Consider the following 16,056-nt stretch of genomic DNA (forward strand, 5'->3'; position numbering starts at 1 on the left):
ACCTGATCCATTATTATTCATTTACAGAAATGATAAATAGTCAAGATCATGACTTATTTAGTATTCATGTTTACTTTATAGAATGAATCTAACAGTGATAGTTTTATATAAAAAGGAAGAAGAATATATTTTACTTAATAAAGATTTAAATTATTATCTTTTATCAATTTTAATATACTTCTTTTAGTTGTGATTATTCAATGTCCGTTATGATCAGACTCCGTTCTACAACAATTCCTATTTGACTGTGGATAATATGATTGTTGTTGTTTGTTGAGTTCATTTCTAATTGTCTCTTGAATGAGAGTTACAATGTCTTGTTGATCAACCTTATGAACGCTAGTACTTTCTTTATGTCTATTGGTTTGATGCTTGTATGAAGGAGAGTGATTGATATCATTGACGACATCCATAGTTGTCAACTGGTTAGGACCAGTGATAACGTTATGAGCAATATTTGATTTATCCATCCTTTCATTCATACGCGCATTACCAACAGGAATATATTGAAGCATGCGTTCATCGGTATCAATAAGTTCTACATTATGTTTATAGATCGAAGCATGATTATAGTATGTATTGTCGTCATTGTATATTAACGCATTATTAACATTTCTGGGAAGGAAAGGGTTTTCCACTATGGCAATTTTTCTTGGTCTGTTGGCATTCCACCAACCTTCTGCATGAACTGTCCAGTCTTTGAATGTGCGAGAACTGTATTGAATACAAAATTGTTTTATTTCTCTGAGGAGTCCCGCACGAAATCTACTTTCAATAACTTCTTCGCTATCTATGTCTGCTAAATCTGCTGCTTCCCTAAGACGTGCAAGGAAGATTTGCGGATGTTCCTGCTCACCTTGGAACATTTCATTGAACTCCAGTTCATAAGTTTGTATGAGCTCAGGAGTAATATAATGTTTCTGATGTATCCATCATTCATAACTCGATATGAAAACAGTATTAATAAGCTACATGTAAAATATATCCAATAGATAGGCTACAGGTTGATTCGGATAATCTTCATTAAGGATAAGATGCTGCGTAATTGCACGGTTAAACTACATTAAATCCAGGAACTAAATCACAGTCAGCCGCAGTCAATCATATACGAGTATTCTATGACAAATATAACAATAGAAGAACACGTAACCCTTATCTATGTCATCAGCTATATCATACTCATTAATTATTAATCCATGACATGAAATATTATCCGTGTATGAAAAGTATAAATAGAGTACAATTTTCTTATTAAATAAAACAATCTCTTTATCGAGTCTCGTCCTCTCTTGTTCCTTTTTATTCTTGGATAAATCAGTTTTTATAGTTTTTATGAATTTTATAACATGCTTTAAATTTAAAGCATGCCTTGATTTTAATGCACCTTATAATTTCTGTACCTTGCATTAATTTTTATGTACCTTCGGGTCAAAAATTATAATCTGCATCTTTACAATGTAATTTTCTTTAATATATGCTTGTTTGCGGGTTTAGGTTTTTAAGTATGTAAGTTTTGTCGATAGTGACCACCAGATCTTGTTAATAGTAGATCAAACTTGTTAGACTAGGTTAAACTCTTGAGGTTTAGGAATAGGTTTACAATGAAGATTATTGACTTCAAGGGACTTCAGTATTTAGAATAGAACACAGACCAAAGGGTTTCAATTGAACGCTCGATGGATTTATTGTTTTATAAAATAAAGAAAATATAAAAAGAGTATAAAATTCGAAAGTAAAGTGAAGTGAAGTGAAGTAAAAAATAGGGATAAGATATAAGGGTATTTATATGTTTTTGGTTTTTATAATTTTATGTTGTTTTTGGTTTTCAAGCAAAAGAGTTGATACTCCTTTTTCAAATAGGTTGTTACGCAAAAGTTCATTTTCTAACTGGCGTGGTACTAAAAAAACTTGACTGTATATTGTAATGATTTGGTTTATAGTAGTAGTTTCTCTGTTTGGGAGTATTGAGTTAAGGTATAAATAAACAGATTTGGGTGTAATTGATATAAGAGTTGCTTTTATATGAGTCAGATTTGGCTTGATTCGCTTGTTATAGTGACCACCAGATCTTATAAAGTAGATCAGACTGTTTTGATAAAGGTAGAATAAAAAAAAAGGATAAAAGGATAAAATAAAAAGGGGTTTTACAATGAAGTATAATAGCTTCAAGGGACTTCTTGTTCTTGATGTTAAATAAAATAAGAGATAATTTGCCTCTTTAAAAGAATATTTATTTGATAAAAAGAAAAAGTAAAATAAAGTAAGTTAAAAGTGAAGTAGGTAAGAAGTGAAATAAGTATTTTTGTGATTATTATTTGGAGTTATTTATATGTTTCTGGATTTTATGATTTTGTTCTGTTTTTGGTATTTTGGATGGTTGTTATAACATAAGAGGCGGTTGTTGTATAGTGTAAGGTGGTCGTTGCAAACTGTAAGGCGTTCGTTATAAACTGCTGTAATTTTTCTTCCTTTAATGGCTTGTAAGAGTTTATGGTTTTGAAATAGAATAAATTTGATAAAAAGAATAAGAAAATACAACTTGAGTTAAAGTATTGATAATGGATTCGCTTGTTATGAGTGACCACCAGATCTTGTTAAGTAGATCAGACTTGTTTGTAGTAGTTTAATAAAAGGTTTGAAAGTGTTTACAATGAAGATAATTTGCTTCAAGGGACTTGTCTTGCTTGTGTTTTAAGAGTGTTATACCAAAAGATTCAGGGATAAAGATACTTGATTTATTGGTTATTTATATATAAAAATATAACAAAGAGAAGTTAAGATAAGTGAAGTAAAATAGAAATAAAAACTTGTGTATTTTATAGACAAAGGGGAAATAAGGTTTCATTTTGATATAAGGATCATTTTTGATATAAGGTTCGTTTTCGTTATAAGGTTTGATTTAGTTATACAGTAGGTCACAAAACTGCTGCAAGGAATTGCAAAATTCAGGTTTTACAGCTGGTTGTCCATGGGTACTGCACCAAACTATCTCAAACTTTGACTGTTTGTACCTCAATAGAAAGTGCATTTATTCGTCGATTATCGGATATGGGCAATGGTTATTGGTGGAATTTGAGATCGCTAAAGGTAGTATTATGAACATCCGACATTTTTTACTTGTTCACATATGTTTTAAATGACGAATTTTAATACGACCCAACTGGTTGCTATCATAATTTTTCACATTCTTGACATGATTAGAATGATGCCAGTATATAAAAGCGCTTACAATTCCTTTATTTTAAATTTTATATTCCCTTATTTAAATTATTTCTCTTTTTTACCCTATCGTCAATCGCATGCCTAAACGGCTGTCAGAGGAGAAAATAAACGATCACAAACAGGCATTAACCGCATCCACATCAATGTATGATATTTCCAAGGAGCCTGGATTACATGAATCAACTGTTAGTAGATACTCTAGACGGCTGTTTTCGAGTAGGACAGTAAATACAGGTGGTAGACCTACAGTAGTCTCCAAAGTGACGAAGCGGTTAATCAAAAGAAAAGTCATGGAATGGGTTCTAAAGGCTTCTAAAGAGGTGTACCGGGAGCTGGTTGGATTTGGCTATGATATCTCATACCAGTCAGAAATTAACGTACTGAAATTAATGGAGTTCCATTTTCTGATAGAAAAAAAGAAGCCATTTCAGACAAAAACGCATACGTAGCGTCAGTTAGAACGGGTCAAGGAGCATCAGGATTAGGCAATGAGTGACTGACAGCAAACAGTGTACTTTAATGAGACCAAGCTCAGCGTATAGGGCTTTGATAATGCTGATCACTATTGGAAACGGCCAAGTGACCTTCTTCAACATCATGACCTGGATTTTGCAATCAACCACGGAGCTAGCAAAATGATGCCCTGGGGTTGTATAATCTCTGAAGGACCAGGATATGCTTGCTAAATTTACGATGGAAACTTGAACTCGGGTGTTTACCAGCATATTTTGAACACTACGCTTCGTGATACTATGAAGTACTACAATTTCGACTGGTCCAACATTTAGTTTTAGCATGATAATAACACAAAGCACAAGGCATAATCTACAATAGCCTAGTTATGTAGTCACCAAGAGAGCTATGTTAACTATTGGCCAGCTTAGATCCCCGACTTAAATTCAATCGAGCACGTAGGACATCAATTGAAGTTGAAATTCAACTATTACGAATATAGAGCAAAGAACATGGATGTGTTTTGGGAACGAGTTGATGAAATATGAAATGACTTCCATAAAGATCTTTGCCAAGGACATGTAGATAACATTCCGGAAAGAACTCAAGAGATTATTAATAGAAAAGTAGGACCAACTAAATATTAATAAATAAGTTCATTCCGTTCAAATTTTCAAATTGCGCGCCTCATACTTCCTTCAATAATTATCCAATAGGGCATAAACTCTTTCGGATTTTTCAAGACATGTAGAAGATTTACTATGTGGGAACAGAGGCAGTTTGTGCCATTGTAACAGGATGTGCGCTACAAAAACCAAGAAAAATGGATTCCTTGCAGCAGTTTTGTGACCTACTGTAAGGTTTGTTTTTGAAATAAAGTTTGATTTTGAAATAAAGTTCAAAAAATGAATAAGGTTCAAAAGTATATAAAATCACAAACCGCAGCCTTTGTTGGCGTTAACATTGTAAGGTTCTTCACTACACTGCAACGATTTAAATTCCGCCGTTTTGTTCTTGCGTGTTACAATATTGTTATTTTAACATGGTTCTTTCCATTAAATTAATTTGGTACCTCAGGGTGCGCCTAGCGAACCCAACAACCAATCGAGTTTTAACAAACAACACCATAACAACACTAATGAGCTTCATTCTTCACCTGCCTTGAGTTTCCTAGCAGCCGCCAAAGGCAAGCTTGCGCCCTCTGCTCCTCGAGTAGTTAAACGTACCTCTTCTGTCACTTTGAGCGTCAACTGCCGCCCTTCCGCAGCAGCTACATCAGCTCCTTCCTACATCTCCATCTTACATGACCCACTTTCTCCAACGACACCTTTAACATACAAGACTGGTTCTTCAGACTGTTCAGTTACCTATACAATCCCACCTGCTTACCTCCATTTGGACATGGAATTCCTGTCCAAACTTCGTCAAGGATATCCTTACGGAATTGGATATGCCATTCAACATAAAGAGGAGGGTAATTCTCTCTCTGTTGAACTGGGTCTCGCCTCACAGGATTATTGCAATGATGCCATCAATAAACCGATTATCATTAAAGACATTTCCTTTCCCGCAACCAGAACTTTCCCTACTTCTTTAACTCGTTTCAATTTCAGCGATGTTCCTATGGAGTCACCAATGGAAACCAAGGACACTTTACTTAAAATCTTCTCTAGATACGGCAAAGTTATTGACATTGTTGTTGTATAATGGTTTAAATAATAAAGGAAAAGGTAAAAACAAAGATCAAGAAACAGTTTGGGTACTTTTTGAGACTGATCTTTATTTCAGTTTAAGTTAAAGTAAAAATTATTCTAATTGAAGGCAGGTATTTATATCTTATTGAGTGAGTGGCTTGATATCTTCTATTGTTATCGTTCTTCTAATCTTCAGGTACTTTAGCAAGTGTTATCTATAATTATGATTATGAAAACTTTTCATTTGTTCTTTTGTATGTCTGTCATAGATTATCTTTTATTCTGGGAATTCCTCACTGAATTGAATAACGTTATTTTACGCGTTATTTCAATTATGTGAAAGATTAGCAATATTCCTGACATTGGATTGGATTTGGTTATTTTAGTTGATACGTCTTCTTATCAAAGAACTCTCATGAATACAATACATATTCTAAAAGAACATGTTTAATTGGAATTGATTGTATGATCTTATTTAAATAAACTTGTATTTTATTTTATTTTAATTATGATCTTGTATTAAGACTTATATTTATTAATGTCAACTACAATCAGTTACTGTTCTACAACAATAATTTGCCTCTTTAAAAGAATATTTATTTGATAAAAAGAAAAAGTAAAATAAGAAGTGAAGTAAGTAAGAAGTTAATAAGAAGTGAAGTATTTTTGTGATTATTATTTGGAGTTATTTATATGTTTTTGGATTTTATGCTTTTGTTCTGTTTTTGGTATTTTGGGTGGTTGTTATAACATAAGAGGCGGTTGTTGTATAGTGTTGTTATTTTGTAGTATGGTTGGTTTAGTTTGAGTGTTTTAGAGAAGTTTTTCTTGAAATTTTTAAGATAAGGTACTGTAGTGACCACCAGATCTTTTAATTAAGATCAAATAAAGGTAAAGGTAAAAAAAATAAAGGGATCAGGAACTTTTATGAGAAGGTTGCCTGTTTATTGAATAAAATATATAAAATAAAATGTGAGTAGAACTGTACTGTCCTTTTTCTTCATCTAAATAGTTGGGATATTTATATTGTTAAATTTTTTTTTTTTTTCTCTTTTTGACTTTTTTCATTTTTTTGACTTTTTTTCATTTTTTTGACCTTTCTCATTTTTTGACTTTTTTCATTTTTTGACTTCTTTGTCACAGATCGTCGGACCACGGGAAGAATCGTCCTCGATTCTTGACCAAGCGTCTGTTTGTTTGATTTTTAAAGATAAGGCACGGAAGAGACTATAACCAGGTACAATTGTTTTAAGGGCTGTTTGTTTTGCTGCTATGTAAATGGTTACTGATTCTGGAGTAGGCTTTGGCCTTCTGAACTTGAAGTGGGCCCATCGCGATACATTTAATGATATAAGTTCACAAAGAGAGTCCTTTAGTTCTTGCAAACGTTCAATTTCTCTTATAGCCGCCTTATATTGTTCATATTGGTTTTGAATAAGCGCTTCAATATTCATTAACAATTCAAAATCATCTTCTATTTCCCAATTGGCTTCTTGGTCTTCCTGATTATGTCCTTCTAACATTGCCTTGATTCCCTCTACAGTGTAAATTGCATATTCTTCCCTTGTAAATGTGATACCATCGATTTCATATGTAAGATTCGTAGGTCCAATATTACAATCTTCCCACATTATTAAAAAATCGTTCATTACTGTTAAAGCTGCTTCATAGCCTTGTTCTTGATATACCTTCTTGATGTAAGTATCCATATCCATGGAAAATGCATTGTTGTTCTGGTTAACCATTGATACGGGGACTTGTTCGTTTGTTTTGTTCATTGAAATAAAATATAGCTTTTCCATTTTTTTTTTCTCTATTTATATACTTTTTTTTTTTTTGTATTGCTGATTGATACTAGTCACATGTTGTTTCATCTTAATGAAATAACTCCTTTGTTTGTTCATCTAATTTGGTCATAACATGTCTCAGGTTTTCTTGACACCATTGCACTTTTGGTAACTGGTACGGTTTCATTCTGTTTCCGTGTACCCTTCTTAATTTGGTATCTTCTGGATTCATGCTCTTGATGTGATACGTGCCTTTGCCTAATATGTGTTGTACAACATAAGGTCCTTCCCACTTGTCTTGTAACTTTGCTGACCAAGATGTGGATAAGTAATCTTTATAGATGAGTACCAAGTCTCCTAGTCTAAATGGAGGTTTCAGTTCTTTGCGTTCATCTAATATCTTGTTTTCTATCTGCTTCTTCTGTGATTCTTGCGTTTGGCGTATATTTTGCGCTGCAACTTTTCTTATGTTACTGAGATTATGTATTTGATGGATTGTCCTATGTTTCAGAATGGCTTCAAACTTTGGTGAATTTCGTTCGTATATATGATAGTCCATGTCAAATGGCGTTTTTGGTTCGTAACCGTAGAGTAGGAAGAATGGCGTTTGTTGTGTAGATGCTTGTTTAATTGTTCGATAAGCGAAAAGTGCCGCTGGTAAATATTGATCCCAGTCTTCTTTTTCGTCCACACTTCTTTTTTGTAATATTTGTCCTAACGTTCTGTTGAAACGTTCTATCAACCCGTTACTTTGTGGGTTATAAGGTGTAGTTGTTTTATGAATAATTGAATATGTTCTGCAAACTTGCTGTAAAAGCTTGCTGATAAACGGCTTGCCATTATCGGAAATTATAATAGTTGGACATCCATGTCTACATATGATCTCTTCGTATAAGAACAGTGAAATTTCGGAAGCTGTTTGAAAACGGATAGGTCTAGCTTCAACGTATTTGGTGAGGTAGTCAATTGCTGCGATAATATATCGATATCCAGCTCTAGACGCTTGTACATGCTTAACATCTAATGCTATTCGATCAAAAGGTTTTGTAGATACTGGCATAGGGTATAATTCTTCATTCAGAGATTTCTTTCCATACTTTTGACATCTATGACATTTCTTTACGTATTCCATTATATCTTTAGTCATGTTGTCCCAGTAATAACGTGATGCTATTTTGTGCAATGTGTTGTTATAAGCCATGTGTCCACCTAGAGGATGCTGATGGTATGTATACATGATTTCTTCTGCTTCTTGTTTATTCATTACTTTCCGTATAATACCATTCTCAGTATTATAACGATAAAGTGTGTTTTGGTATATGGTGAACTTGTGTGCTTCTTTTTGTAGGTATTTTGCTTGCTTCTTTGAAATACCTTCTGGCAATTTCAAGTCTTGTAAATATTGTTTCAGCATGTCTATTTGTTTTTGTTCCATTTTTTTTTGTTGAATAAAGTTTTTGTGTTACTAATCGTTATTTGTGATACTGTATCTATTGTTTGATGTTTCAGGGTTCTTTTTGATAATGTGATGTATTCTAAATTTGTAAAATTTCCATTTTTCTAATCTCGGTGTTTTCGGTTGTATGAAAATTTTCGTTTTCTGAAATTTGGGGGCCGTGCTCCTCGAATGATTTTTTTTTTTTTTTTTTTTTTTTTTTTGTGTTGTTTTTGGATTTTTGTTGTTTTAGGTATCATCTTCCCTCCCATCCTCCTATTGATGAATAGTAATATATATGTTGGTAATAATAGTTGTAAAGTTATAGTCGTCTAATATCCTAGTCTTGACAAGAAATCTGCACTTTCATTGACACGTCCAGGTCGATACTTGATATCAAAGTCGTACTCTGACAATGTGACAATCCATCGTGCGATAAGTCCGGTGGGGTTTGGTGTTTTCAGTAAACCAGTTAAGGCTGAATGATCAGTAATGATCATAAATTTCTTTCCATGTAAATAAGGTCGAAACAGTTTTACAGCCCAAATGACGGCTAAGCATTCTAGTTTTGTAGGTGCGTAGTTAGCCTCGTTTGGCTTGAGACCTCGACTTGCAAATACAACCGGATGTTCTTTTCCATCTTCATCTAACTGTGACAATACACATCCTAGTCCTAATTTTGATGCGTCCGTTACTAAAATGAACTCCTTGTTGAAGTCTGGTCTTGCTAATACAGGTGCTGTGGTTAGCAACTTTTTGAGTGTTTCGAATGATTCTGTTGTTTGTTGTGTCCACGGGATCTTCTTCTTTGTTTTCGTCTGGTCGTGCAAAGGTCTAGCTATCGCTGCGAAATTCTTAATGAAACGTCTATAGTATGATGCAATTCCTAAGAATGACCTGACTTGAGTTGTAGTTGTTGGTTGTGGATATTCGACTATCTTCTTTATCTTTTCTGGATCTGTATGTATACCATCTTTGGTTACGATATATCCAAGAAATTTTAAATGATCTTTAAAGAAAAAGCATTTTTCCGGGTTGAGCTTCAGGTTTGCTGTTTCTACACACTGGAATACTAGTTCTAAGTGTTGGAGATGTTCTTGATCGTTGTTTGAGTATACATTTAAGTCGTCGATATAAGCTACTAAGCATTTATTGATCAATGGTCGAAAACATAGATCTATCAATCTTTGGAAAGTGGCTGGAGAGTTTACTAAACCCATAGGTAAGGTATTGTAATGATATGTTCCAAATTTGGTAGTAAATGCTGTCAGCTCTTTGCTTGATTCGTCTAAGGGTACTTGATGAAATCCAGCTCGCATGTCAAGTGCTGAGAACACTTTGGCTTTTCCTAGCGTATCTAATAGATCGTCTATTCTTGGTAAAGGATATGCATCCTTCTTTGTTACTGTGTTGAGCTTTCGGTAGTCGATTACCATTCTATATTCACCGTTTTTCTTCTTTACTAAGATAACTGGCGCAGCCCAAGGACTATTTGATGGGGATATTACTCCTAACTTGCAATACTTGTCCAATTCCTTTTGAAGATATTCCGCTTCTAAGGGGCTGATTCGATATGGTCTATGGCTGATTGGCATTGTATCTTCTTGTATAATAATCTTGTGATTTATAACGTCTGTTCGTCCTATGGTATCATTATTCCAATCGAATACATGATCGTATCTACTGAGTAGAGCTCGTAGTTGCTTTCGAATGTCAGATGGTAATTCTCCTATTTCCAGTTTTTCATATAATGCAGTATCCAACAGTTTATGTTTCGTTTTGTGCTTGTTTCTAATATCACTAGTTCCTATTGTACATAGATCGTGATTCGTTTGTAAAGTATAGGCTGATATGACTTTATCTCGATGTAAATTGTATCGTTCTAATATTCCTAGCTCTTCTTCTGGTTCTACGATAATTACTTCATTGGTGCGATTAAAGAGTCGTATTTCAACTGTCCGCTTATTCACAATTAGGGTAGAACATGTATCAAAGTATCCGCTAGCATTATTTAGCTTAGGGTGAGTTGTTTCAAAGTGATAAATCAAATCGGGTATTTCTTTTTCTGGTTTGTCCAATGTTAAGGTCATCGATGAGTTAGCTGGTATTGTTAATCCGGATGCTGTAGCTTGTATGAAGTGAGATTCTTTGAAATTTGTTATAGTAACTTCCTCTTTTGTTCCATCTTCTAATACTAATAGAGACTGATTTTCTTTTTCATCATCTGTTATTTCCTCTTCAGTATCATTTTCTGAGCTTTCTTCTTCTTCTGATTCAGTTTCTTCAATATCATCGTCATAACTATCATCGGATTGTTCTTCATCAGATTGCTCTAACTTGTTATTGGTTAGGCTAACTGGGGGTTGATATGTCTGCTGATAAGACCTCATTTTTGGCAATACAACATTCTTCCGTTCGTAATATATGGGTAGTTTGGCCTTTTGATGTTTGTATTTGACCTTCAAGGTTAAGGTGTCAAAGTCAATTCTTGCTTTTGCACGGTTTAACCAATTGTTTCCCAGGATAAGGTGTGTAGGGCATGATGGTAATACTTCAATGGTACATGGAATAACCATATCATCTTTTATTCCAATTGGTACATCATATATCAATCCAAGACCTGTCTGGGACAATTGGCACTTCAGGCCACGATGGATAAATCATAAGTTCTACAGTTCAATCGGCGCTAGAACTACATTCCAAATATGGAAGTATATACTTTTGGCCATTGCGCATCGATTGGTACCACTTTCGTTTTTGAATTCCGACTCTTTGCTATAAATTTTTGCGTCTGAAAATAGGCGGTACACAATTTTTTTTGGCAAGCTTTATATCAATGACATCTTTACAGATTTTAATAAAAATTTGAACATTTGTGTAACTATATACTCCAAAAATATGACTTTTAAATTTGTTAGCATATTGTGTTTTGATGAAGAGAAACATGCTAAAAACAGCAGCAAAAAAATAAAAATGTCGGCGATTTTGGCGGAGATTTTGCATAAACATTTTTATTTGTTAGTGCATATAGTATGCAAAATTTTATCAAAAACTATCGAGTAGAAAGAATTTTATGTGTTCCTTAAATTTATAGCATATCCGCACGTTTTCTATCATTGCGGAGCGAATATTTGCTTTCACACTCCGATAATTTGGAAAATGACTTACCCAATAATATGCTACATTGGGTAAAAGTTTGAATGGAATCTGAAAAATTGAATTTTGGGGCACATCTGGCACTGTAAGCATCTGGTTTTCTCAGCTTGCCCTCATTTACTTTTTTGAAGGATTAGCAATCGCCAACTCCTTTGTATGTTTCTTGAATTCTAATATTATTGATGTATGGCAGTTACATGAAATATCGATATGGCCGCCAAAATTTTTGCGACCTAATTAGGGTCCGTAGCGTATATGCTATAATAAGGATATCTTGCAAAGAGGCATCATCCACTGTCCGAGCATTTATACCAAATGGAAGCTTATTCCTAAACATCTTTTGATGCATTTAATATAGATACTAAGTTTTTTAACTTGATAACATCATTATTATCATGTAAGAATCACATTGTTTCCTTGATTCTTAAAATATCGTTATTTCTTCGTTATGGTTCAAACATTAGTTGTAAAAAACTAATTGTAATTGTTAAGATAATAGAAGACGAGGTAGAAACAGAAATAAAGAAACAGTTAGAGTAATTTTTGAGACTGATCTTTATTTCAGTTTAAGTTAAAGTAAAAATTATTCTAATTGAAGGCAGGTATTTATATCTTATTGAGTGAGTGGCTTGATATCTTCTATTGCTATCGTTCTTCTAATATTCAGGTACTTTAGCAAGTGTCATCTCTAATTATGATTATGAAAACTTTTCATTTGTTCTTTTGTATGTCTGTCATAGATTATCTTTTATTCTGAGAATTCCTCACTGATTTGAAATAACGTTATTTTACGCGTTATTTCAATTATGTGAAAGATTAGCAATATTCCTGACATTGGATTGGATTTGGTTATTTTAGTTGATACTTCTTCTTATCAAAGAACTCTCATGAATACAATAGATATTCTAAAAGAAGATGTTTAATTGGAATTGATTGTATGATCTTATTTAAATAAACTTATATTTTATTTTATTTTAATTATGATCTTGTATTAAGACTTATATTTATTAATGTCAACTACAGTCAGTTACTGTTCTACAGCGGTATGATCTTATTTAAATAAACTTATATTTTGTTTTATTTTAATTATGATCTTGTATTAATGCTTGTATTTATTAATGTCAACTACAATCAGTTACTGTTTTACAAAAGTAATAAACTATATACTGTTATATAATAACGTGATATCATTCTTGAATATCATTTAAAAATATTAATACATACCGTTTTTATAATGCTTTTTTAATTACAAATCTATTCTTAATTAAATTTTAAGTGTTCTTATTAAATATGTTATTCACATTATAATTTGAATTAAAAAAAATATAAATTATTTTTACTGGATACGGTATATTTCTTTGCTATTTATTTTTTTTTAGATGTGTGTCTATAGTTCATAGTAGATGTAATGAAAAAACACAACAGTAAGTACTTTTTAGGCAAAGAAGAATTATAATTAAGCAAGAGCACATGATAATAGCGCTTTTGCTTTGCAAATTAAAGTTAGCATATAGTTACGTATTGACTACATTAAATAAAGGATAGCCACTTCATATTGGTTTAATTAAATAAGATACAGTAAAATGACCCTAATAAATTGACGAAGTACGTAGCAAATACCTTAACAAAAAAATGCCTATATTTTTTAATATATGTTACGTTTATTATACTGCATTTGGAGTATTTTGCTCTGCGATCATAGCATTGTATAATGCTTCTGATGCTTCTCGAAAGTTATTTAATTCTCGGTTACGTACAACATCCATTAATCTACTTGTAGCTTCTTCTACTGAAAGAGCACTACTGTTACCAGAACTAGGTAAAGCGTTGCTTTCATCTTCTATCACGACTGCGACATCAGATCTTCTATTAATCCTACGGCGACGTGCTGGAGGTGGTTGTACTTGTACTTCTTGATAATCTGGATCATCATCAGTATCATCCGTATCTGTGTCATCACCAATATCGACTATTATGCAGAAATTAGTATTACATTGATCCAGACAAATATAAGGCTATCATTTTTTTTTGTATAAATAATTACTGTCAATTTCATGATTGTTGTTCATTTCATCTGTTGGATCCCCTTCTATCACCTCTTCACTTCCTTCTTCTTCTGTTATAAGTTGATAATTTTCAACTTCTTCGTCTCTATTTCTCTGCCTTGGCATATTAGGAAACGATACTTCTCCTAAACCACGCACTAGAGCGGCCCAAATTCGGTTGCGATTTTCATAACGCCATAAGTACTCCAGTAGGCGATATGGACATTCAACCTTTGTACGATGTCTAGCTTGCATTTCCCTTTTGACATCGGCCCACAATCCTTCTATGATGTTTGTATTGATCATCCCTTGAGTATTGTTTTGGCGTACTTGATCTTCCGTAGCAAACCCAAGGGAATGATTAACTACTTGATGTCTGTAGATATGCTGCTCACTGTCCATCATTGCAACTTGAAGAGCTCCAGTGCGGGCATTGTATCGCTCCCTAGGGTGCAAGCCGCTGTAGGCACGCCAGCCATCTGTTCTGATTGTTGTACCTGGAGCAACGTACTTTCGAATGATGGGTATAAGGGTATGTGCGTTTCGGTTTGGAACAGTGCATAAAAATCTGCGGCCTGCTTTAAATTGTGGTACCAATCTTGTTTCAGTCTCCCCGTTTTCTTGTGATACTGTCACAACCCTATTTGTACCAAGAGCAATGGCTTCGACCATGCCCAAAACCCATACGCCTTCCACTCGATGGCCTCTATGGTATTTCCTCTTACCAAATTTCGACTCATCAATTTGGACATGGTCTACACCTGACCCATCTACATCATGTAAATTAATAAAGATATAAAAGAAAAACTCATAACTTACCTAACATAATTGGATTATGTCTTAACAAGTCGCTTTCAAAAACAACAATCAAGTCGCGGTACAACTGGGCAATCACCTTGTAGTGAATTGAAAGATCTCTATAGATGGTTGAAAACCTTTCTTGGTTCATAGTAAGGCGAAATATAACCTTCAATGTTATACGAATATCACATCTTTTTCGGTAAAACATTGAGTTTTTTGTCACAGATTGCGAGACTTCTGTTGCATGCGCAGCACGATTATAGCAGCGAAATTGATACTGATTACGAGATGCTCTCCATGTTGGACCACGCATGATTTCGCTGCATTTAGGACATCTAACCTCTGGTTGAGTAGAAATAGCACCAATGCTTCTTAAAAAACTAAAGAAAAAAAATTAACAATCTTATTTTGTTAAAAAAAAAGATATTTGCCTCCAACAAGAATCGAAAGAAATTGTAATAGCTTCTCTGTCCAATTCACCATTAGGTACAATTCTTGAGCTTGGACCATTGGAAATTAAATTGTTATTGTTTGCTGACATACTTGTATACTGTATCTAGTTTGAAGTTGAATGTTTCAATAGTATAGTTTTTTATAAAAAAAAAAGAACTTAATGAATAATGGTTACTTATATTATCTTCAACTTACCTTTTATTAAAAACTAAAAAAAAGAAAAACAAAAGAAAAAAGAAAAAACATGAAGCCACAAAAAAAGTTTTTTTGTGGCTTACAAAATCCTTTTAGCTCCGAAACAAAAAAAAAGGAAAACGTAATTCGTTATCACAGAAGTATAAAATGGTAACAGGATGTTTCGAACTCACGACATCAAGATTAGAAAGGAGGGCATTGCCAATTAAGCTATTTTGTAATTTCTGAGAAATAATGCATTAGATACATCTGATCATTTGTTACAAATATTTTGATGGCTGTTAAGCAAGTTTAAAAGCACTATATGGTGTTGACTACTTTTAAAAATTACTAATGTACCAAATGATATGAAAACCAACTTGGAATAAAGGGGCTTCACTTAAGAAATGCCCCATTATTCTTGACTAAATCGGGATATGTTCGGAATTTCAAAAATTAAACAGCGCCATTCGATTATCCTTGTCTTATAACCTTAGTTTCCATTTTTGGATGGTTATTCTAGCTCCGCTATAGCTGTAGATATTATGATTTATCCATCGTGGCCTGAAGTGCCAATCACCCCCTGTCTGCTTTGAGCCATTTCCTAGAGTGAAAATGCTGTCTGATGCTGAATCTATTTCTAATCCTAGGGCATCTGCTAAAGCCTTCGACATACATGTTTTTGCAGCACCACTATCGACTAATGCTTTTATGTTTTTGTCGCCAATGCTTACGGTTGAATACACAGCGGTTGTGTTTAATTCTTCATCCTCCAGTAATGCCATGGTTTGTTGTAATTGCTGGGATGCTTGATCTTGTTTTGGCTTTCGTTTTGG

At 33.5% G+C, this 16,056-nt stretch overlaps 7 protein-coding genes across 7 annotated transcripts; 2 read left to right on the plus strand and 5 right to left on the minus strand.

Annotated features, from left to right (window-relative positions):
• Window positions 1–197: 197 nt before the first annotated feature.
• Window positions 198–866, minus strand: RO3G_06405 (uncharacterized protein; the record flags this gene model as incomplete). Its single annotated transcript, XM_067660995.1, has 2 exons — window positions 198–538; window positions 770–866. The coding sequence occupies 2 exons, from the start codon at window positions 864–866 to the stop codon at window positions 198–200; spliced, it is 438 nt and encodes a 145-aa protein (XP_067517096.1).
• Window positions 867–3,299: 2,433 nt separating this feature from the next.
• RO3G_06406 (uncharacterized protein) lies at window positions 3,300–3,707 on the plus strand (the record flags this gene model as incomplete). Its single annotated transcript, XM_067660996.1, has 2 exons — window positions 3,300–3,599; window positions 3,672–3,707. 2 exons carry the CDS (start codon window positions 3,300–3,302, stop codon window positions 3,705–3,707), a joined length of 336 nt encoding a protein of 111 aa, XP_067517097.1.
• Window positions 3,708–4,580: 873 nt separating this feature from the next.
• Window positions 4,581–5,382, plus strand: RO3G_06407 (uncharacterized protein; the record flags this gene model as incomplete). The annotated part of the gene is made up of 2 exons (XM_067660997.1): window positions 4,581–4,640; window positions 4,753–5,382. The coding sequence occupies 2 exons, from the start codon at window positions 4,581–4,583 to the stop codon at window positions 5,380–5,382; spliced, it is 690 nt and encodes a 229-aa protein (XP_067517098.1).
• A 1,105-nt stretch (window positions 5,383–6,487) lies between these two features.
• On the minus strand, window positions 6,488–7,171 carry RO3G_06408 (uncharacterized protein; the record flags this gene model as incomplete). The annotated part of the gene is made up of 1 exon (XM_067660998.1): window positions 6,488–7,171. The coding sequence occupies one exon, from the start codon at window positions 7,169–7,171 to the stop codon at window positions 6,488–6,490; it is 684 nt and encodes a 227-aa protein (XP_067517099.1).
• Window positions 7,172–7,244: 73 nt separating this feature from the next.
• On the minus strand, window positions 7,245–8,420 carry RO3G_06409 (uncharacterized protein; the record flags this gene model as incomplete). Its single annotated transcript, XM_067660999.1, has 1 exon — window positions 7,245–8,420. One exon carries the CDS (start codon window positions 8,418–8,420, stop codon window positions 7,245–7,247), a length of 1,176 nt encoding a protein of 391 aa, XP_067517100.1.
• A 503-nt stretch (window positions 8,421–8,923) lies between these two features.
• RO3G_06410 (uncharacterized protein) lies at window positions 8,924–10,027 on the minus strand (the record flags this gene model as incomplete). The annotated part of the gene is made up of 1 exon (XM_067661000.1): window positions 8,924–10,027. One exon carries the CDS (start codon window positions 10,025–10,027, stop codon window positions 8,924–8,926), a length of 1,104 nt encoding a protein of 367 aa, XP_067517101.1.
• A 3,384-nt stretch (window positions 10,028–13,411) lies between these two features.
• Window positions 13,412–14,906, minus strand: RO3G_06411 (uncharacterized protein; the record flags this gene model as incomplete). The annotated part of the gene is made up of 3 exons (XM_067661001.1): window positions 13,412–13,716; window positions 13,792–14,562; window positions 14,612–14,906. The coding sequence occupies 3 exons, from the start codon at window positions 14,904–14,906 to the stop codon at window positions 13,412–13,414; spliced, it is 1,371 nt and encodes a 456-aa protein (XP_067517102.1).
• Window positions 14,907–16,056: the final 1,150 nt, after the last annotated feature.

Source organism: Rhizopus delemar, genomic scaffold, assembly GCF_000149305.1.
Source record: "Rhizopus delemar RA 99-880 supercont3.4 genomic scaffold, whole genome shotgun sequence".
Taxonomy (NCBI): Eukaryota; Fungi; Mucoromycota; class Mucoromycetes; order Mucorales; family Rhizopodaceae; genus Rhizopus; species Rhizopus delemar.